The sequence below is a fragment of the Bombina bombina genome, chromosome 3, assembly GCF_027579735.1.
Source record: "Bombina bombina isolate aBomBom1 chromosome 3, aBomBom1.pri, whole genome shotgun sequence".
Classification (NCBI taxonomy): domain Eukaryota; kingdom Metazoa; phylum Chordata; class Amphibia; order Anura; family Bombinatoridae; genus Bombina; species Bombina bombina.
Window position 1 is genome coordinate 74,817,423 of NC_069501.1, and position 23,870 is coordinate 74,841,292.

At 40.2% G+C, this 23,870-nt stretch overlaps 1 protein-coding gene across 2 annotated transcripts in view; it reads left to right on the forward strand.

Annotated features, from left to right (window-relative positions):
- The window catches only part of LOC128652886 (nectin-1), a 478,741-nt gene that overhangs the window by 434,453 nt on the left and 20,418 nt on the right, over positions 1 to 23,870 (forward strand). Inside the window, exon 7 of one of the 2 annotated variants that reach the window (XM_053705873.1) lies at positions 23,313 to 23,626. The exons of the other annotated variant lie outside the window; for it this stretch is intronic. Coding sequence (XP_053561848.1) covers positions 23,313 to 23,319 — 7 coding nt within the window. The 3' untranslated portion in view covers positions 23,320 to 23,626. Of the gene's footprint in view, positions 1 to 23,312; positions 23,627 to 23,870 lie in introns of those variants that run through there. 2 annotated transcript variants of the gene reach the window in all.

Consider the following 23,870-nt stretch of genomic DNA (forward strand, 5'->3'; position numbering starts at 1 on the left):
CAAACCTGGTTTTCTTCCGAAAGTTGTTTCTAATAAGAATATTAACCAGGAAATCATTGTTCCTTCTCTGTGTCCTAATCCAGTTTCTAAGAAGGAACGACTATTACACAATCTTGATGTGGTTCGTGCTTTAAAATTCTATTTAAAAGCAACTAAAGATTTCAGACAAACATCATCCTTGTTTGTTGTCTATTCTGGTAAGAGGAGAGGTCAGAAAGCGACTGCTACCTCTCTTTCCTTCTGGCTGAAATGCATCATCCGATTGGCTTATGAGACTGCTGGACAGCAGCCTCCTGAACGAATTACAGCTCATTCCACCAGAGCTGTGGCTTCCGGGCTTTCAAGAATGAGGCTCCTGTTGAACAGATTTGTAAGGCAGCGAAGTGGTCTTCACTGCATACTTTTGCCAAATTTTACAAATTCAATGTTTTTGCTTCTTCGGAGGCTATTTTTGGGAGAAAGGTTTTGCAAGCAGTGGTGCCTTCCGTTTAGGTTACCTGACTTGTTCCCTCCCTTCATCCGTGTCCTAAAGCTTTGGTATTGGTATCCCACAAGTAAGGATGAATCCGTGGACTGGATACACCTTGTAAGAGAAAACAGAATTTATGCTTACCTGATAAATTACTTTCTCTTACGGTGTATCCAGTCCACGGCCCACCCTGGCATTTAAGTCAGGATAAAAAAAAATTTCGTTTACAACTACAGTCACCACTGCACCCTATGGTTTTCTCCTTTTTCTCCTAACCGTCGGTCGAATTACTGGGGGGGCGGAGCCTGAGGGGGAGCTATATGGACAGCTCTGCTGTGTGCTCTCTTTGCCACTTCCTGTGAGGAATGAGAATATCCCACAAGTAAGGATGAATCCGTGGACTGGATACACCGTAAGATCAGGTAAGCATAAATTCTGTTTTTCAGTAGCGTAGGGGTCCCACCCGCTCCCGCCCCCCTCCAGCGATTGGCGGCCCACCCGCCATCCTTTATAACCCTCCCACACAACCAACCATCAGCACCACCGCTGTCCGATGCAGAGAGGGCCACAGAGTGACGCTCTCTTCATCGGTATCTATACCGGTCTATTTCTGCACTGCCACACTCATGGCAGAGAGATGCCCAGGACAGCAGCTTCATACAGGGTAGGACGCTGGTCCTTAAGGGCATAACAACCAGTGACGTACAGGTTAAGGAAGTTTACTGTGAAATCTTATGAGATCACAGCAAAGTAATGCAAGACCTCATCACTGCTGATGCTGATTGGCTATTGTGTTTTTTTTCCAACTTGCAGCTTTACAGTAGCTCAAACTAGTCACAGAGCACTTACTATGGTGAGCTGAAGAAAAATATCTTTCATTTTTACATAGAGATGTTCAGGGGATATTTTAATGTCAGTCGTTTACAGTTATGCTGCATCACTTCCAAGTGATTAAAGGGCCACTAAACCCAAAATCTTTCTTTCATGATTCAGATAGAGAATACAAATTTAAACAACGTTACAATTTACTTCTATTATTTATTTTGCTTCATTTTTGAGATATCCTTATTTGAAGAAAAAGCAATGCACATGGGTGATCCAATCACATGAGACTTATATGTGCAGCTACTGAGCATATCTAGATATGCTTTTCAGCAAAGAATATCAAGAGAATAAAACAAATTAGATAATAGAAGTAAATTAGAAAGATGTTTAAAAATGCATTCTCTTTCTAAATCATGAAAGAAAAAATGTGGGTATCATGGCCCTTTAAGCATATGAGTATTATGTCAGGAATTTACTCAATTTCCCCTGTGCCTGCCATTACGCTTGAGTATATTTGCACACTGTGTAATTCATTTACCTAAAAGTAATTGTAATATTGGTTCACTGTGTCAGTAAGAGAGCAGTTGTTGATTACATTGTTCTGGGTGAATGTTTTCTAGATATTAAATCATTCACTTATTTTACTCATACACATGACAAGGATAATACCCCCACCCAGTTTGTACACACAGCTTCTTCACACATAAGTTACATATTCATCCTGCACCACTTTTTTAATCATGTCCAATAATCACAAAACGCTTCACACATCGCTGTGAAACTTCTCCCAAAGATCTGAACATACAACTACAATACAACAATGTTAACGTTGTACATAATACATCCTTACACTATATACTGTATGTATGTGTGTGTGTATATATATATATATATATATATATATATATATGACTGAGCTTCATTTGTACATCTGAATGCCTGATGAATGGACCTCAGTGTCTTGAAAGTTTGCAATTGTATCCACTATTAGTTAGCTATTAAAGGGACATTAAAGTGAAAGTAAATCCTAGCGTTGTACAAACGCTAGGATTGACTATTGAAACAAATAAATGGGACTTTCATTCATGAATTATAATGTAGAAAGCTCCTTTATTTCTTTCAACCGATCACCATTCTTAGCTGCTACAGCAGCCCACGGCTAAAAAATTGTGACGTTTTCACCTCTTAGCAAATAGCCGTGTGGTAAATCTGTGTTGGCGCCTATAGGAGCCAAAAGTAATGAATGCAGCTGTGGACTCTTTCCATTTAAGAAGAAAAACATATATTATGCTTACCTGATCCCCACCCATAATTTTCTGTGGGGCGTCCTTATTATTCTTCTGGCACCTTTCACCCTGATATTTCTCCTACTGTTCCTTGTTCCTCAACAGAATGACTGGGGGATGAGGGGAGTGGGAGGAGTATTTAAGCCTTTGGCTGGGGTGTCTTTGCCTCCTCCTGGTGGCCAGGTTCTTATTTCCCAAAAGTAATGAATGCAGCTGTGGACTCTTTCCATCAAAAGAAAAGGAAATTATCAGGTAAGCATAATAAATTTCTTTCTTTCCGGACATGGAGAATCCACGACCCCACCCTCTTTTGAATTATAATCGGCAGTTTTTTTGAGTAAACCTCAGACACCTTTTCACCCTTTTGTTTCTTCTTTTTCCATTTTCCTTCGGCTGAATGACTGGAGATTATGGGTAAGGGAAGTTACACTTAACAGCTTTGCTGGATGGCTCTTTGCCTCCTCCTGCTGACGTTGTGGACTCTCCATGTCCGGAAAGAAATTTATCAGGTAAGCATAAATTATTATTTTTTTAATCCACTGGCTAATACGTTACTGCCCCTTATTATATTTTAGGTAACTTGTATCTTTCAGAAAATAACTTTTGCCGACCTTCATGAACTTTATAAATAGTAATACTCAAAGGTTAACTGCATTCAACTTTATCCCATTCTTAAAATAATAACTAGCATCAGTTTCACAGGGGGATTGACTATTAAAATATTAATAGCATTTATTAAATCTACATAAAAAAGAAGTTATATAATTAATTGTGTATTATTACACGGTGGATTACATCTTTATAGCATTTCTTAAAGGGACAGTCTAGTCAAACTTAAAGGGACACTGAACCCAAATGTTTTCTTTCATGATTCAGATAGAGCATGACATTTTAAGCAACTTTCTAATTTACTCCTATTATCATTTTTTCTTCGTTCTCTTGTTATCTTTATTTGAAAAAGGCATCTAATCTTTTTTTTGGTTCAGCACTGTGGACAGCACTTTTTTATTGGTGGATGAATTTATCCACCAATCAGCAAGAACAACCCAGGTTGTTCACCAAAAATAGTCCGGCATCTAAACTTACATTCTTGCTTTTCAAATAAAGATACCAAGAGAATGAAGAACATTTGATAATAGGAGTAAATTAGAAAGTTGCTTACAATTTCATGCTCTGGGGCCTATTTATGAAAAGCTTGTCGGACATGATCCAATATTGCGGATCATGTCCGACAGACCTCGCTGAATGCGGAGAGCAATACACTCTCCGCATTCAACATTGCACCAGCAGCTCTTGTGAACTGGTGGTGCAACGCCGTCCCCTGCAGATTTGCGGCCAATCAAGGAGCTTGATAGATATGCCCCTTTATCTGAATCACAAAAGAAACAATTTGGGTTCAGTGTCCCTTTAAAGGTGCATAAAACCCAAGATTTTACTTTAATAATTCAGATAGAACATACCATTTGAAACAACTTTCCAATGTGCTTCTGTTATCAAATCTTCTTTGTTTTCTTGTTGTCCTTCGTTGAAAAGCAGGAAGTTACGTTCATTAGTGTGCACGTGCCTGCAGCACTATATGGCAGCAGTTTTGTAACAATTGTATACATTAGCAAGAGCACTGCATGGCAGCACTATTTCCTGTCATGTAGCAATCCAGATCTGCACGCAACCTATCTAGATATCTCTTCAACAAAGAATAACAATGCCAATTTGGTAATAAAAGTAAATTGGAAACATTTTAAAAATGGTATGTTCTTAATAGGCTGAGAGAAACAAAAAAATAGAATCGACAGTATGCAAATCCTTGACATTCCAGTGCATATATTACAAAGAAGATTTTCTCAACATATGTAGCACAGTCAGCTCAAGGTAAGAGGGAGATAGGCTTCCCAAAAATAGTCCATGGCTTGCATTCAGTTTGAAAGTCTTCCTTTTATATTAAGGGAAACTCATCTCCACTCTGCCTATAAACTTTTTTTTTTATTTTAAATTCTTAAACTGGTTATCTAGATCACTCTATGCCATCGTCCGGCCTAGGGGTGATAGACATTAAAAAGACATTAAGAATTGTGAACTTTAGTACACATAACAGCACATAGTCAAACAAAATGGTTAACAATTAGACTACACAGTAACTGAGTTGTGAGGCTTCATTAGGACAATTTCAGTTCTTGCAAATATGAGTCTTAATACAGTTTTCATATTTAGATGAATCCGTCCATACATTTCATTCACCTCTTAGGTTCGCCTCTCACTTATATGTTGTATTTTTAAAAGGATATAAAATCTGCTTGTTATTCGGGAGGTTAAAGAACTCTAAATAGAGCCTCCACTTCCTAATGAAGCGTGACACTCTCTTGTAAATACGTCAAACAAAGTATCACATTGTTCACATAATAAATATGTTAATATCAACTGTTTTAAAATGCAATAGAGGGCGCTTCACTATGAAGTCATCTACGAAACATACAATTCCTAGCCAACAGTACACTAATAATAAAGAACTTTTTATCCTGTCCTGTGACTGGTAGTTGATCTAGAATAGTATCTGTGTAAGCGTGAGGGTAAGAGGTGTACTTGTTATATTTGGTAACCAGAAAGAGACACGCCCCCAGTAATTACGGATCGTGGGGCAATACCAAAGGTAATGGAGAAAATCTGGATCTGGGTACGAGCATTTACCACAGACGTTGGAAAAGTTTTTCCTCCATTTGCTCAATCTGCTTGGGGTTAGATAATTTTGGTAAATAACTCTTAGGCCTCTAGTTATCAACATGTCTACTTACCTGCATTCGCCGGCCCCAATATGCTCGCCTAACATTGCCGCCACAGACCTGAATACGTTCGCCAAAGTTATCAAGAAAGCTGTCAAAAAGCTGCGCATCAAGTACGGCGCGATGAGCAGCGGACTGTTGTTAACTGACAGTCATCGATATCGCTGCTCATCGGCTTCTTCGCAGCTTTCTTGCTAGCCTGTCACTAAGCACCCACACTATACTATACTGTTTTACCCTCTAAACCGCCGCCCCCACAACTAAATAAAGATATTAACTCCTACACCGCCGCTCCCGGACCGCGCCGCAACTATAATAAATATATTAACCCCTTATCCGCCGCTCCCGGACCCCGCCGCTACTATAATAAATATATGAACCCCTAAGCCGCCGCTCCCGGACTACGCCGCCACCTACATTATACCTATTAACCCCTAATCTTCCGCCCCCTACACCGTCGCCACCTACATAAAGTTATTAACCCCTATCCTGCCGATCCTGGACCCCGCCACAAATAAATTAATTATTTAATCCCTAAACCGCCGCACCCGGAGCCCTCCGCCACCTACAAAACATTTATTAATCAATATCCTGCCCCCCCCTACACCGCTGCCACCTACAGTACATTGATTAACCCCTAATCTACCCCCCTACACCGCCGCCACTATATTAAATGAATTAACCCCTAAACCTAAGCCTAACCCTAACACCCCCCTAACTTAAATATTATTTAAATTAATCTAAATAAATATTCCTATAATTAAATAAATTAATCCTATTTAAAACTAAATACTTACCTATAAAATAAACCCTAAAATAGCTACAATATAACTATTAGTTACATTGTAGCTATTTTAGGGTTTATTTTTATTTTACAGGCAAGTTTGTATTTATTTTAACTAGGTACAATAGCTATTAAATAGTTATTAACTATTTAATAGCTACCTAGCTAAAATAAATACAAAATTACCTGTAAAATAAATCCTAACCTAAGTTAAAATTACACCTAACACTACACTATCATTAAATAAATTAAATTAATTAACTACAATTACCTAACATTAAATAAAATTAACTAAAAATAACTAAAGTACAAAAAAAATAATCTAAATTACAGAAAATTAAAAAAAATTACAAGAAGTTTAAACTAATTACACCTAATCTAAGCCCCCTAATAAAAAAAAAAGCCCCCAAAAATAATAAAATTCCCTACCCTAAACTAAATTACAAATAGCCCTTAAAAGGGCCTTTTGCGGGGCATTTCCCCAAAGTAATCAGCTCTTTTACCTGTAAAAAAAGAAATACAACCCCCCAACATTAAAACCCACCACCCACACACCCCTACTCTAAAACCCACCCAAACCCCCCTTGAAAAAAACCTAACACTACCCCCTTGAAGATCACCTTACCTTGAGACGTCTTCACCCAGCCGGGCACAAGTCTTCATCCGATCTGGACAGAAATCTTCCTCGAATCCGGGCAGAAGAGGTCCTCCAAGCGGCAGAAGTCTTTGTCCAAGCGGCATCTTCTATCTTCAATCAACCGGAGCAGAGCGGGTCCATCTTCAATCCAGCCGACGCGGAGCCATCCTCTTCTTCTGATGTCCTAACACTGAATGAAGGTTCCTTTAAATGACGTCATCCAAGATGGCGTCCCTTGAATTCCGATTGGCTGATAGGATTCTATCAGCCAATCGGAATTGAGGTAGGAAAAATCCGATTGGCTGATGTAATCAGCCAATCGGATTGAAGTTCAATCCGATTGGATGATCCAATCAGCCAATCGGATTTTTCCTACCTTAATTCCGATTGGCTGATAGAATCCTATCAGCCAATCGGAATTCAAGGGATGCCATCTTGGATGACGTCATTTAAGGAATCTTCATTCAGTGTTAGGACATCAGAAGAAGAGGATGGCTCCGCGTCGGCTGGATTGAAGATGGACCCGCTCCACTCCAGTTGATTGAAGATAGAAGATGCAGCTTGGATGAAGACTTCTGCCGCTTAGAGGACCTCTTCTGCCCGGATTCGAGGACGATTTGTGGCCGGATCGGATGAAGACTTGTGCCCGGCTGGGTGAAGATGGCTCAAGGTAGGGTGATCTTCAAGGGGGTAGTGTTAGTTTTTTTTTAAGGGGGGTTTGGGTGGGTTTTAGAGTAGGGGTGTGTGGGTGGTGGGTTTTAATGTGGGGGGGGTTGTATTTCTTTTTTTTACAGGTAAAAGAGCTGATTAGTTTGGGGCAATGCCCCGCAAAAGGCCCTTTTAAGGGCTATTTGTAATTTAGTTTAGGGTAGGGAATTTTATTATTTTGGGGGGCTTTTTTATTTTATATGGGAGCTTAGATTAGGTGTAATTAGTTTAAACTTCTTGTATTTTTTTTTTATTTTCTGTAATTTAGATTATTTTTTTTGTACTTTAGTTATTTTTAGTTAATTTTATTTAATGTTAGGTAATTGTAGTTAATTCATTTAATTTATTTAATGATAGTGTAGGGTTAGGTGTAATTGTAGCTTAGGTTAGGATTTATTTTACAGGTAATTTTTTATTTATTTTAGCTAAGTAGCTATTAAATAGTTAATAACTATTTAATAGCTATTGTACCTAGTTAAAATAAATACAAAGTTGCCTGTAAAATAAAAATAAACCCTAAGATAGCTACAATGTAACTAATAGTTATATTGTAGCTATCTTAGGGTTTATTTTATAGGTAAGTATTTAGTTTTAAATAGGATTAATTTATTTAATTATAGGAATATTTATTTAGATTAATTTAAATAATATTTAAGTTAGGGGGGTGTTAAGGTTAGGGTTAGACTTAGGTTTAGGGGTTAATTCATTTAATATAGTGGCGGCGGTGTAGGGGGGTAGATTAAGGGTTAATCAATGTACTGTAGGTGGCAGCGGTGTAGGGGGGGCAGGATAGGGATTAATAAATGTTTTGTAGGTGGCGGAGGGCTCCAGGTGCGGCGGTTTAGGGATTAAACAATTAATTTATTTGCGGCGGGGTCCGGGATCGGCAGGATAGGGGTTAATAACTTTAAGTAGGTGGCGGCGGTGTAGGGGGCGGAAGATTAGGGGTTAATAGGTATAATGTACGTGGCGGCGGGGTCCGGGAGCGGCGGTTTAGGGGTTCATATATTTATTATAGTGGCGGCGGGGTCCGGGAGCGGCGGTTTAGGGGTCAAACATTTTATTTAGTTGCGGCGGGGTCCGGGAGCAGCGGTTTAGGGGTTAATAAGTATAAAGTAGGTGGCGGCGGTGTAGGGGGGGCAGATTAGGGGTGTTTAGACTCAGGGTACATGTTAGGGTGTTAGGTGCAGACACTTTCCATAGAAATCAATGGGATATCGGGCAGCAGCGAACATGAGCTCTCGCTGCTGTCAGTCTCCCATTGATTCTTATGGGATCCGCCACCTCCAGGGCGGCGGATTTAACACCAGGTACGCTGGGCCGGAATAGTGGCGAGCGTACCTGGTTGTTTTTTTATAACTTCCAAAAGTAGTCAGATTGTGCCGAACTTGCGTTCGGAACATCTGTAATGACGTAACCATCGATCTGTGTCAGACTGAGTCCGGCGGATCGTAGGTTACGTCACTAGATTCTACTTTTGCCGGTCTGTAGGGCTTGATAACTAAGGCGAATCAGCCTCGCCACAAATACGCTGCGGAATTCCAGCGTATTTGCGGTTGAAGGCTTGATAACTAGAGGTCATTGTTGGGATTCTCTGATGTCTGCTGCAAGAGTTGCTGACCAAGTTAAATCCAAACTATCATATATGATTTTAATTGAGGTACTCTAGCTATTAGGGCGTGCAATTTCTTTCATGTAATTAGCAAGAGTCCATGAGCTAGTGACGTATGGGATATACATTCCTACCAGGAGGGGCAAAGTTTCCCAAACCTTAAAATGCCTATAAATACACCCCTCACCACACCCACAATTCAGTTTTACAAACTTTGCCTCCGATGGAGGTGGTGAAGTAAGTTTGTGCTAGATTCTACGTTGATATGCGCTCCGCAGCAAGTTGGAGCCCGGTTTTCCTCTCAGCGTGCAGTGAATGTCAGAGGGATGTGAGGAGAGTATTGCCTATTTTGAATGCAGTGATCTCCTTCTACGGGGTCTATTTCATAGGTTCTCTGTTATCGGTCGTAGAGATTCATCTCTTACCTCCCTTTTCAGATCGACGATATACTCTTATATATACCATTACCTCTGCTGATTCTCGTTTCAGTACTGGTTTGGCTTTCTACAAACATGTAGATGAGTGTCCTGGGGTAAGTAAATCTTATTTTCTGTGACACTCTAAAGCTATGGTTGGGCACTTTGTTTATAAAGTTCTAAATATATGTATTCAAACATTTATTTGCCTTGACTCAGAATGTTCAACTTTCCTTATTTTTCAGACAGTCAGTTTCATATTTGGGATAATGCATTTGAATTAATCATTTTTTCTTACCTTCAAAAATGTGACTCTCTTTTCCCTGTGGGCTGTTAGGCTCGCGGGGGCTGAAAATGCTTCATTTTATTGCGTCATTCTTGGCACGGATTTTTTTGGCGCAAAAATTCTTTTCCGTTTCCGGCGTCATACGTGTCGCCGGAAGTTGCGTCATTTTTTTGACGTTATTTTGCGCCAAAAATGTCGGCGTTCCGGATGTGGCGTCATTTTTGGCGCCAAAAGGCATTTCGGCGCCAAATAATGTGGGCGTCTTGTTTGGCGCTAAAAAAAAAATATGGGCGTCGCTTTTGTCTCCACATTATTTAAGTCTCATTATTTATTGCTTCTGGTTGCTAGAAGCTTGTTCACTGGCATTTTTTTTCCCATTCCTGAAACTGTCATTTAAGGATTTTGATCAATTTGCTTTATATGTTGTTTTTTTCTATTACATATTGCAAGATGTTCCACGTTGCAACTGAGTCAGAAGTTACTTGAGGAAAATCACTGCCCGGGGCTGGAGCTACCAAGCTAAGTGTATCTGCTATAAATTTTTGGTACCTGTTTCTCCAGCTGTTGTTTGTATTGCATGTCATGACAAACTTATTAATGCAGATAAAATTTCCTTGAGTACTGTTATATTACCTGTTGCTGTTCCGTCAACATTTAATTTTCAGAGTGTTCCTGATAAACATAAGAGATTTTATTTTTTAAATCCATTTAGAAGGCTATGTCTGTTATTTCTCCTTCTAGTTTACATAAAAGTCTTTTAAAACTTCTCTTTTTTTCAGATGAATTTTTAAATGAACATCATCGTTCTGATAATGGTTCTTCTGGTTCAGAAGTTTCTGTCTCAGAGGTTGATGCTGTTAAATCTTTTTATTTGTTCAAGATGGAATTTATTCGTTCTTTATTTAAAGACGTATTAATTGCTTTAGATATAGAGGATTCTGGTCCTCTTGATACTAAATCTAAACGTTTAAATAGTTTTTTTTTTTTAAATCTCCTATATTTATTCCAGAAGTGTTTAATCTCCCTGATGCTTTTTCTGAAGTAATTTCCAGGGAATGGAATAATTTGGGTAATTCTTTTACTCCTTCTAAACGTTTAAGCAATTATATTCTGTGCCATCTGACAGATTAGAGTTTTTTGGGACAAAATCCCTAAGGTTTGGGGCTGTCTCTATTCCTGCTAAAATGTACTACTATTCTTACGGCAGATAGTACTAAATTTAAGGATCCTTTAGATAAAAAATTGAATCCTTTCTAAGAAAAGTTTACTTATGTTTAGGTAATCTTCTTAGACCTGCTATATTTTTACCGGATGTTGTTGCAGCTTCATCTTTTTGGTTAGAAGTTTTAGCGCAACAAGTATCAGATCATAATTTTATAGCATTATTTTTTCTATAACATGCTAATAATTTTATTGGTGATACCATCTTTTGATATCATTTGAGTTGATGTCAGGTATATGTCTCTAGCTATTTTAGCTAGAAAAGCTTTATGGATTTAACTTGGAATGCTGATATGTCTTCTAAAGTTAACTTTGTTTTTCCCTTTCTTTCCAGGGTAATAATCATTTTTTCGTTCTTTTTCTCATAATAAGGAGCAAAAGCCTGATCCTTCATCCTCAGGAGCGGTTTCAGTTTGGAAACTATTTCCAGTTTGGAATATATCCAAGCCTTATAGAAACCTATAGTCAGCTCCTAAGTACCCATGAAGGTGCGGCCCTTTTTTCCAGTTCAGCTGGTATGGGGCAGATTACGTTTTATTCAAAGGAGTTTGGATCAATTCCGTTCTCAATCTCTGGTTTCAGAACATTGTTTCAGAAAGGTACAGAATTGGCTTCAGTTAAGGCCTCCTGCTAAGAGATTTTTTTCTTCCCGTGTCCCAGTTAACACAGCAAGGCTCAGCATTTCTGAAATGTGTTTCAGATCTAGAGTTGGCTGGAGTAATTATGCCAGTTCCAGTTCTGGAACAGGGGCTAGGGTTTTATTTTATCTCTTCATTGTACCAAAGAAGGTCAATTCCTTCAGACCAGTTCCGGATCTATCAATATTGAATCGTTATGTATACCAACATTCAAGATGGTTACTGTAGGACTATTCTGCCTTTTGTTTAGCAAGGGCATTTTTATGTCTACAATAGTTTTGCAGGATGTGTATCTGCATATTCCGATTCATTCAGATCACTTTTAGTGTTTGAGATTCTCTTTTTAGACAAGCATTACCAGTTTTGTGGCTCTACTGTTTGGCCTAGCTTCAGTTCCAAGAATTTTTTTCAAAGATTCTCGGTGCCCTTCTTTCTGTATTCAGAGAACAGGGTTTTTGTATTTCCTTATTTGGACGATTATCTTGGTATTTGCTCAGTCTTCTCATTCAAAGAATCTCATGCGATTCGACTTGTGTTGTTTCTTCAAGATCATGGTTGGAGGATCAATTTACCAAAAAGTTCATTGATTCCTCAGTCAAGGGTAATCTTTCTGGGTTTCCAGATAGATTCAGTGTCCATGACTCTGTCTTTAACAGACAAGAGACGTTTACATTGTTTTCAGCTTGTCGAAACCTTCAGTCACAATCATTCCCTTCGGTAACCTTATGCATGGAAATTCTAGGTCTTATGACTGCTGCATTGGACGCAATCCCCTTTGCTTGTTTTTCACATGCGACCTCTTCAGCTCTGTATGCTGAATCAATGGTGCAAGGATTACACAAAGATATTTCAATTTATATCTTTAAAACCGATTGTTCGACACTCTCTAACGTGGTGGACAGATCACCATCGTTTAATTCAGGGGGCTTCTTTTGTGCTTCCGACCTGGACTGTAATTTCAACAGATACAAGTCTCACAGGTTGGGGAGCTGTGTGGGGATCTCTGTCGGCACAAGGAGTTTGGGAATCTCAGGAGGTGAGATTACCGATAAATATTTTGGAACTCCGTGCAATTTTCAGAGCTCTTCAGTTTTGGCCTCTTCTGTAGAGAGAATCGTTCATTTGTTTTCAGACAGACAATGTCACAACTGTGGCATACATCATCAAGGAGCGACTCAACGTCCTCTGGCTATGAAAGAAGTATCTCGAATTTTTTTGGTTTGGGCGGATTCCAGCTCCTGTCTAATCTCTGCGGTTCATATCCCAGGTGTAGACAATTGGGAAGCGGATTATCTAAGTCGCCAAACGTTGCATCCGGGCGAATGGTTTCTTCACCCAGAGGTATTTCTTCAGGTTGTTCAAATGTGGGAACTTCCAGAAATAGATCTGATGGCGTCTCATCTAATCAAGAAACTTCCCAGATATCTGTCCAGATCCCGGGATCCTTAGGCGGAGGCAGTGGATGCATTATCACTTCCTTGGAAGTATCATCCTGTCTATATCTTTCCGCCTCTAGTTCTTCTTCCAAGAGTAATCTCCAAGATTCTGAAGGAATGCTCGTTTGTTCTGCTGGTAGCTCCGGCATGGCCTTACAGGTTTGGTATGCGGATCTTGTCCGGATGGCCTCTTGCCAGCCGTGGACTCTTCCATTAAGACCAGACCTTCTGTCGCAAGGTCCTTTTTTCCATCAGGATCTCAAATCCTTAAATTTTAAGGTATGGAGATTGAACGCTTGATTCTTGGTCAAAGAGGTTTCTCTGACTCTGTGATTAATACTATGTTACAGGCTCGTAAATCTGTATCTAGAGAGATATATTATAGAGTCTGGAAGACTTATATTTTTTGGTGTCTTTCTCATCTTTTTTCTTGGCATTCTTTTAGAATACCGAGAATTTTACAGTTTCTTCAGGATGGTTTAGATAAGGGTTTGTCTGCAAGTTCCTTGAAAGGACAAATCTCTGCTCTTTCTGTTCTTTTTCACAGAAAGATTGCTATTCTTCCTGATATTTATTGTTTTATACAAGCTTTGGTTCGTATAAAACCTGTCATTAAGTCAATTTCTCCTCCTTGGAGTTTGAATTTGGTTCTGGGAGCTCTTCAAGCTCCTCCCTTTGAACCTATGCATTCATTGGTCATTAAATTACTTTCTTGGAAAGTTTTGTTCCTTTTGGCCATCTCTTCTGCCAGAAGAGTTTCTGATTTATCTGCTCTTTCTTGTGAGTCTCCTTTTCTGATTTTTCATCAGGATGAGGTGGTGTTGCGAACTTCTTATTGAATTTTTACCTAAAGTTGTGAATTCCAACAACATTAGTAGAGAAATTGTGGTTCCTTCATTATGTCCTAATCCTAAGAATTCTAAGGAGAAATCATTGCATTCTTTGGATGTTGTTAGAGCTTTGAAATATTATGTTGAAGCTACTAAGTCTTTCCGAAAGACTTCTAGTCTATTTGTTCTCTTTTCCGGTTCTAGAAAAGGCCAGAAAGCTTCTGCCATTTCTTTGGCATCTTGGTTGAAATCTTTAATTCATCTTGCCTATGTTGAGTCGGGTAAAACTCCGCCTCAGAGGATTACAGCTCATTCTACCAGGTCAGTTTCTACTTCCTGGGCGTTTAGGAATGAAGCTTCGGTTGATCACATTTGCAAAGTTGCAACTTGGTCCTCTTTGCATATTTTTACTAAATTCTACCATTTCTCCAACATAGGTGTGTCCGGTCCACGGCGTCATCCTTACTTGTGGGATATTCTCCTCCCCAACAGGAAATGGCAAAGAGCCCAGCAAAGCTGGTCACATGATCCCTCCTAGGCTCCGCCTACCCCAGTCATTCTCTTTGCCGTTGTACAGGCAACATCTCCACGGAGATGGCTTAGAGTTTTTTAGTGTTTAACTGTAGTTTTTATTATTCAATCAAGAGTTTGTTATTTTGAAATAGTGCTGGTATGTACTATTTACTCAGAAACAGAAAAGAGATGAAGATTTCTGTTTGTATGAGGAAAATGATTTTAGCAACCGTAACTAAAATCCATGGCTGTTCCACACAGGACTGTTGAGAGCTATTAACTTCAGTTGGGGGAACAGTATGCAGTCTCTTGCTGCTTGAGGTATGACACATTCTAACAAGACGATGTAATGCTGGAAGCTGTCATTTTCCCTATGGGATCCGGTAAGCCATGTTTATTACGATCATACATAAGGGCTTCACAAGGGCTTATTAAGACTGTAGACTTTTCTGGGCTAAATCGATTCATTATTAACACATATTTAGCCTTGAGGAATCATTTTATCTGGGTATTTTGATATAAGAATATCGGCAGGCACTGTATTAGACACCTTATTCCTTAGGGGCTTTCCCAAAGCATAAGCAGAGCCTCATTTTCGCGCCGGTGTGGCGCACTTGTTTTTGAGAGGCATGGCATGCAGTCGCATGTGTGAGGAGCTCTGATACTTAGAAAAGACTTTCTGAAGGCGTCATTTGGTATCGTATTCCCCTTTGGGCTTGGTTGGGTCTCAGCAAAGCAGATACCAGGGACTGTAAAGGGGTTAAAGTTAAATACGGCTCCGGTTCCGTTATTTTAAGGGTTAAAGCTTCCAAATTTGGTGTGCAATACTTTTAAGGCTTTAAGACACTGTGGTGAAAATTTGGTGAATTTTGTACAATTCCTTCATGTTTTTTCGCAATTGCAGTAATAAAGTGTGTTCAGTTTAAAATTTAAAGTGACAGTAACGGTTTTATTTTAAAACGTTTTTGTACTTTGTTATCAAGTTTATGCCTGTTTAACATGTCTGAACTACCAGATAGACTGTGTTCTGAATGTGGGGAAGCCAGAATTCCTATTCATTTAAATAAATGTGATTTATGTGATAATGACAATGATGCCCAAGATGATTCCTCAAGTGAGGGGAGTAAGCATGGTACTGCATCATTCCCTCCTTCGTCTACACGAGTCTTGCCCACTCAGGAGGCCCCTAGTACATCTAGCGCGCCAATACTCCTTACTATGCAACAATTAACGGCTGTAATGGATAATTCTGTCAAAAACATTTTAGCCCAAATGAACACTTGTCAGCGTAAGCGCGGCTGCTCTGTTTTAGATACTGAAGAGCATGGCAACGCTGATACTAATATCTCTGAAGGGCCCCTAACCCAGTCTGTTGGGGCCAGGGAGGTTTTGTCTGAGGGAGAAATTACTGATTCAGGGAACATTTCTCAACAGGCTGAACCTGATGTGATTGCATTTAAATTTAAGTTGGAACATCTCCGCATTCTGCTTAAGGAGGTATTATCCACTCTGGATGATTGTGACAAGTTGGTCATCCCAGAGAAGCTATGTAAAATGGACAAGTTCCTAGAGGTGCCGGGGCTCCCAGAAGCTTTTCCTATACCCAAGCGGGTGGCGGACATTGTTAATAAAGAATGGGAAAGGCCCGGTATTCCTTTCGTCCCTCCCCCCATATTTAAAAAATTGTTTCCTTTGGTCGACCCCAGAAAGGACTTATGGCAGACAGTCCCCAAGGTCGAGGGAGCGGTTTCCACTTTAAACAAACGCACCACTATACCCTTAGAGGATAGTTGTGCTTTCAAAGATCCTATGGATAAAAAATTAGAAGGTTTGCTTAAAAAGATGTTTGTTCAGCAGGGTTACCTTCTACAACCAATTGCATGCATTGTCCCTGTCGCTACAGCCGCATGTTTCTGGTTCGATGAGCTGATAAAGGCGGTCGATAGTGATTCTCCTCCTTATGAGGAGATTATGGACAGAATCAATGCTCTCAAATTGGCTAATTCTTTCACCCTAGACGCCACTTTGCAATTGGCTAGGTTAGCGGCTAAGAATTCTGGGTTTGCTATTGTGGCGCGCAGAGCGCTTTGGTTGAAATCTTGGTCGGCTGATGCGTCTTCCAAGAACAAGCTACTTAACATTCCTTTCAAGGGGAAAACGCTGTTTGGCCCTGACTTGAAAGAGATTATCTCTGATATCACTGGGGGTAAGGGCCACGCCCTTCCTCAGGATCGGCCTTTCAAGGCAAAAAATAAACCTAATTTTCGTCCCTTTCGTAGAAACGGACCAGCCCGAGGTGCTACGTCCTCTAAGCAAGAGGGTAATACTTCTCAAGCCAAGCCAGCTTGGAGACCAATGCAAGGCTGGAACAAGGGAAAGCAGGCCAAGAAACCTGCCACTGCTACCAAGACTGCATGAAATGTTGGCCCCCGATCCGGGACCGGATCTGGTGGGGGGCAGACTCTCTCTCTTCGCTCAGGCTTGGGCAAGAGATGTTCTGGATCCTTGGGCGCTAGAAATAGTCTCCCAAGGTTATCTTCTGGAATTCAAGGGACTTCCCCCAAGGGGGAGGTTCCACAGGTCTCAGTTGTCTTCAGACCACATAAAAAGACAGGCATTCTTACATTGTGTAGAAGACCTGTTAAAAATGGGAGTGATTCATCCTGTTCCATTAAGAGAACAAGGGATGGGGTTCTACTCCAATCTGTTCATAGTTCCCAAAAAAGAGGGAACGTTCAGACCGATCTTAGATCTCAAGATCTTAAACAAGTTTCTCAAGGTTCCATCGTTCAAGATGGAAACCATTCGAACTATTCTTCCTTCCATCCAGGAAGGTCAATTCATGACCACGGTGGATTTAAAGGATGCGTATCTACATATTCCTATCCACAAGGAACATCATCGGTTCCTAAGGTTCGCATTCCTGGACAAGCATTACCAGTTCGTGGCGCTTCCTTTCGGATTAGCCACTGCTCCAAGGATTTTCACAAAGGTACTAGGGTCCCTTCTAGCTGTGCTAAGACCAAGGGGCATTGCTGTAGTACCTTACTTGGACGACATTCTGATTCAAGCGTCGTCCCTTCCTCAAGCAAAGGCTCACACGGACATCGTCCTGGCCTTTCTCAGATCTCACGGATGGAAAGTGAACGTGGAAAAGAGTTCTCTATCTCCGTCAACAAGGGTTCCCTTCTTGGGAACAATAATAGACTCCTTAGAAATGAGGATATTTCTGACAGAGGCCAGAAAAACAAAGCTTCTAGACTCTTGTCGGATACTTTATTCCGTTCCTCTTCCTTCCATAGCTCAGTGCATGGAAGTGATCGGGTTGATGGTAGCGGCTATGGACATAGTTCCTTTTGCGCGCATTCATCTGAGACCATTACAACTGTGCATGCTCAGTCAGTGGAATGGGGATTATACAGACTTGTCTCCGAAGATACAAGTAAATCAGAGGACCAGAGACTCACTCCGTTGGTGGCTGTCCCTGGACAACCTGTCACAAGGGATGACATTCCGCAGACCAGAGTGGGTCATTGTCACGACCGACGCCAGTCTGATGGGCTGGGGCGCGGTCTGGGGATCCCTGAAAGCTCAGGGTCTTTGGTCTCGGGAAGAATCTCTTCTACCGATAAATATTCTGGAACTGAGAGCGATATTCAATGCTCTCAAGGCTTGGCCTCAGCTAGCGAGGGCCAAGTTCATACGGTTTCAATCAGACAACATGACAACTGTTGCGTACATCAACCATCAGGGGGGAACAAGGAGTTCCCTAGCGATGGAAGAAGTGACCAAAATCATTCTATGGGCGGAGTCTCACTCCTGCCACCTGTCCGCTATCCACATCCCAGGAGTGGAAAATTGGGAAGCGGATTTTCTGAGTCGTCAGACATTGCATCCGGGGGAGTGGGAACTCCATCCGGAAATCTTTGCCCAAGTCACTCAGCTGTGGGGCATTCCAGACATGGATCTGATGGCCTCTCGTCAGAACTTCAAAGTTCCTTGCTACGGGTCCAGATCCAGGGATCCCAAGGCGGCTCTAGTGGATGCACTAGTAGCACCTTGGACCTTCAAACTAGCTTATGTGTTCCCGCCGTTCCCTCTCATCCCCAGGCTGGTAGCCAGGATCAATCAGGAGAGGGCGTCGGTGATCTTGATAGCTCCTGCGTGGCCACGCAGGACTTGGTATGCAGATCTGGTGAATATGTCATCGGCTCCACCTTGGAAGCTACCTTTGAGACGAGACCTTCTTGTTCAGGGTCCGTTCGAACATCCGAACCTGGTTTCACTCCAGCTGACTGCTTGGAGATTGAACGCTTGATCTTATCGAAGCGAGGGTTCTCAGATTCTGTTATCGATACTCTTGTTCAGGCCAGAAAGCCTGTAACTAGAAAGATTTACCACAAAATTTGGAAAAAATATATCTGTTGGTGTGAATCTAAAGGATTCCCTTGGGACAAGGTTAAGATTCCTAAGATTCTATCCTTCCTTCAAGAAGGATTGGAAAAAGGATTATCTGCAAGTTCCCTGAAGGGACAGATTTCTGCCTTGTCTGTGTTACTTCACAAAAAGCTGGCAGCTGTGCCAGATGTTCAAGCCTTTGTTCAGGCTCTGGTTAGAATTAAGCCTGTTTACAAACCTTTGACTCCTCCTTGGAGTCTCAATTTAGTTCTTTCAGTTCTTCAGGGGGTTCCGTTTGAACCCTTACATTCCGTTGATATTAAGTTATTATCTTGGAAAGTTTTGTTTTTAGTTGCAATCTCTTCTGCTAGAAGAGTTTCAGAATTATCTGCTCTGCAGTGTTCTCCTCCTTATCTGGTGTTCCATGCAGATAAGGTGGTTTTACGTACTAAACCTGGTTTTCTTCCAAAAGTTGTTTCTAACAAAAACATTAACCAGGAGATTATCGTACCTTCTCTGTGTCCGAAACCAGTTTCAAAGAAGGAACGTTTGTTGCACAATTTGGATGTTGTTCGCGCTCTAAAATTCTATTTAGACGCTACAAAGGATTTTAGACAAACATCTTCCTTGTTTGTTGTTTATTCTGGTAAAAGGAGAGGTCAAAAAGCAACTTCTACCTCTCTCTCTTTTTGGATTAAAAGCATCATCAGATTGGCTTACGAGACTGCCGGACGGCAGCCTCCCGAAAGAATCACAGCTCATTCCACTAGGGCTGTGGCTTCCACATGGGCCTTCAAGAACGAGGCTTCTGTTGATCAGATATGTAGGGCAGCGACTTGGTCTTCACTGCACACTTTTACCAAATTTTACAAGTTTGATACTTTTGCTTCTTCTGAGGCTATTTTTGGGAGAAAGGTTTTGCAAGCCGTGGTGCCTTCCATTTAGGTGACCTGATTTGCTCCCTCCCTTCATCCGTGTCCTAAAGCTTTGGTATTGGTTCCCACAAGTAAGGATGACGCCGTGGACCGGACACACCTATGTTGGAGAAAACAGAATTTATGTTTACCTGATAAATTACTTTCTCCAACGGTGTGTCCGGTCCACGGCCCGCCCTGGTTTTTTTAATCAGGTCTGATAATTTATTTTCTTTAACTACAGTCACCACGGTACCATATGGTTTCTCCTATGCAAATATTCCTCCTTAACGTCGGTCGAATGACTGGGGTAGGCGGAGCCTAGGAGGGATCATGTGACCAGCTTTGCTGGGCTCTTTGCCATTTCCTGTTGGGGAGGAGAATATCCCACAAGTAAGGATGACGCCGTGGACCGGACACACCGTTGGAGAAAGTAATTTATCAGGTAAACATAAATTCTGTTTTTGATGTATTTTCTTCTTCTGAAGCAGTTTTTGGTAGAAAAGTATTTCAGGCAGCAGTTTCAGTCTGAATCTTCTGCTTATGTTTTTTATTAAACTTTATTTTGGGTGTGGATTATTTTCAGCAGGAATTGGCTGTCTTTATTTTATCCCTCCCTCTCTAGTGACTCTTGTGTGGAAAGATCCACATCTTGGGTAGTCATTATCCCATACGTCACTAGCTCATGGACTCTTGCTAATTACATGAAAGAAAACATAATTTATGTAAGAACTTACCTGATAAATTCATTTCTTTCATATTAGCAAGAGTCCATGAGGCCCACCCTTTTTTGTGGTGGTTATGATTTTTTTGTATAAAGCACAATTATTCCAATTCCTTATTTTATATGCTTTCGCACTTTTTTATCACCCCACTTCTTGGCTATTCGTTAAACTGAATTGTGGGTGTGGTGAGGGGTGTATTTATAGGCATTTTAAGGTTTGGGAAACTTTGCCCCTCCTGGTAGGAATGTATATCCCATACGTCACTAGCTCATGGACTCTTGCTAATATGAAAGAAATGAATTTATCAGGTAAGTTCTTACATAAATTATGTTTTTAAACAACTTTTCAATTTACTTTTATCATCAAATTGGCTTTCTTCTCTTGGTATTCTTTGTTGAATGCTAATTTCTAAGTCCTTGAAGGCCGCCTCTAATCTCAGTGCATTTTGAAATTTATTTTTACAGCCAGAGAGCTATAGTTCATGTGTGCCATATAGATAACATTGTGCTCTCTCCTATGGAGTTACCTAGGAGTCGGCACTGAGTTGGCTAAAATGCAAGTCATTCAAAAGACCTGAAATAAGGGGCAGCCTGCAGAGGCTTAGATACAAGTTAATAACACAGGTAAAAACAACATTTATCCTTACTTAATAAATTATTTTCTTTTAAGATGATGATCATCCATAGGAAATCTATAACATATGGGACATAATTCCCACCACCGATAACCATTTATCGATGTTAATCGATGTGCGGCAGACATGATACGCTACTTCGTATCATGTCCGCTCGCACATTGATAAATATGCCCCTTTGAATATAAGGGGGAAAAAAACTGTAAGTTTATAGCAAGAGATGCAAAGAAAACTGTCTAGCTGCTATGCAAATTACATGCACATGTACTATTGCAAAGGGTAAAATATTATGTGCTCTGTTGCGCAAGAATGAATTATACTGTGTATATGCAGAATTAATCAATACACGAGACCAAATGGTATTGTGTACAGAAGCACAAGAAAGCAGCGTTTTCTAAATATACAGGATTAACATATAAATAAAAAAAACACTTGAGCATATAACATATAGGGCTAGATTACGAGTGGAGTGAAAAATTGCGCGTTTGTGAGCGCAATATTTGCACTCCACTCAGTAAAACCAGCGCACGCAAATATGTGCTAGTATTTCAAGTTAATGGCCTGGAAGCTTTGCGCTCAATAAGCTCCAATGGGAGCCTCGTTCTCATGCCATCAGACACAGCAAATAACCTAGCCCAGTGCAGGGGTAAGTTGCGCAGTGTTGGGTGACAAATTAACAAACATGTTAACACATAAATATGTATGTATATAACCATATATTGTTAAAGTAAAAAGTCCCCATAGACTTCAATGTAAAGGCACTTTAATTTAAGAAAGCAACTGTCCACTTTATTTGAGGAGCAATTGGAGCACATTTTTTTTAATTAACCAGAGGTCTGACCTCTGGTTAATTACGCAAAGTGCTCCTGCGAACTTGCGGTAGCATTAACCAGCCACTTGTAATGGCTGGTTATTTAACAAGTGCCTGTAAATGGGCAAATTTGCCCTTTACTGGTGCACTTTAAAATAGCACTCCACTTGTAATCTAGCTCATAGCGTGTACTAATTGCTAGAAAAAATCATGTGATGTTTATACATATAGACACACTTAAAGGGATATTAAACCCACATTTTTTTTCTTTCATGGTTTAGATAGACCATGCAACTTTCTAATTTACAGTATATCATTTTTTCTTCATTCTCTTATATCTTTATTTGAAAATGCAGTAGTCTAAGCTTAGGAGCCGGACCATTTTTGGTTCAGCACCATAGGTAGCACTTGCTGATTGGTGACTACATTTTGCCACCAATCAACAAGCACTTAAAAGGGGGTACAGAAAATGTGTAATATATAGCACAGCATTTTAATGCAGCATAACAGTAGAAGAATAATTGTTAACCATTCACTCGGCTAGGAAGTGCTTTAACAGTCTTTCAGAGCACTAATAGAGTGCCAAGGACAAGACCCACAAAAGGATCTTGAAGAAATAGGCACTTAGCTCCTTATCCAGTGCAGGAGAACTAAATAGTAACGCACCGCAACTAGTAATGGCGCTCAGGACAGCCCAAAGAGCGCAAAACTGGTGGAAAGATAATACCACAGTCAGCTGCCATAACTACATAAGAGTGGGCTCCCTTGGAAGTCTAAGCGCTAAAAAATTTCCAGTCTCACCATAAAATTAAAACCAAGTGTGCTTTGCAGGAAACAAAGTATGTTTAATTTTAAATATACAGTGCCCCATTACAGTACATAAAATTAAAAAACAGCTAACTGAGAAATTGCACCTCCCTATGTAAGAGACTCACATTGTTCCGATCTCCCATACATTAATCCATAAGCAAGTTGCTGGAACACCTCTATTCTCAACCCTCTCCTAGAGGCCAAGAACAAAAAATGAGGAGAGAGAGGGGAGGTGGGAGGGATTAAAAGCTCTTGTGTGGGCTCCTGGCCTCCTAGTGGCGGGAATTATATCCAACGTTATAGAATTCTTATGGCCTATCATCATTTTACGAAAGAAAAGTATATCAATATAACCATGTTGTTTATTCAAAACTGTGGAATGAATAATAAAGGGATTTTCTATCTTGTTAAACAATAAAAATTTTGGAGTAAACTGTCCCTTTAATTTATTTTGAGAAGAAAATGTTCGCTTTTCCAGTGTGTTTTCCTTTGTTCTTGTATGTCAACTGCAATGCATTTTATGGTGTATGATTTTTCGCATTGTTATTCATGATTGTTTTATTATTATTTTTGTTTTGTTTTCAGCTCATGACACCTCTGTTACCAGTCCCTACCCATATATTCGAAAGATTGGAAATAATCAGTTGTTTTCACCTGTGTATTCCCTTTATTATTAGTTGTTTGTATTAATTTAACTGTATCTGTATATTTGGCTAATTTACAGTTTCCAGGTACTTAGGTTATGCACATTTGTTTACCAGTTTCAAGTTTTGATTGTTAGCATATTGCTTTGTTTCCTTTGCAAATAGATCCTAGTACCAAAATATAATTTCTTTGTTGATTTGTTTTAATTTTGTATTTTGAGAGTGGTTATTAAACAATTAAAAAATCATTATAAATATGTTTTTATACGACATCTAGCCGAGGGGGCTTGTCCCACAAGAATCAACGACATAATCTTTACATTATGTTTACTTTCTTTTACAAAGATATGACAAGTCCACGGATTTCATCCTTACTTGTGGGAATATTAACCTCCTGCTAACAGGAAGTGGCAAAGAGCACCACAGCAGAGCTGTATATATAGCCCCTCCCTTCCCCTCCACCTCCAGTCATTCTCTTTGCCTGTGTTATACTAGGAAG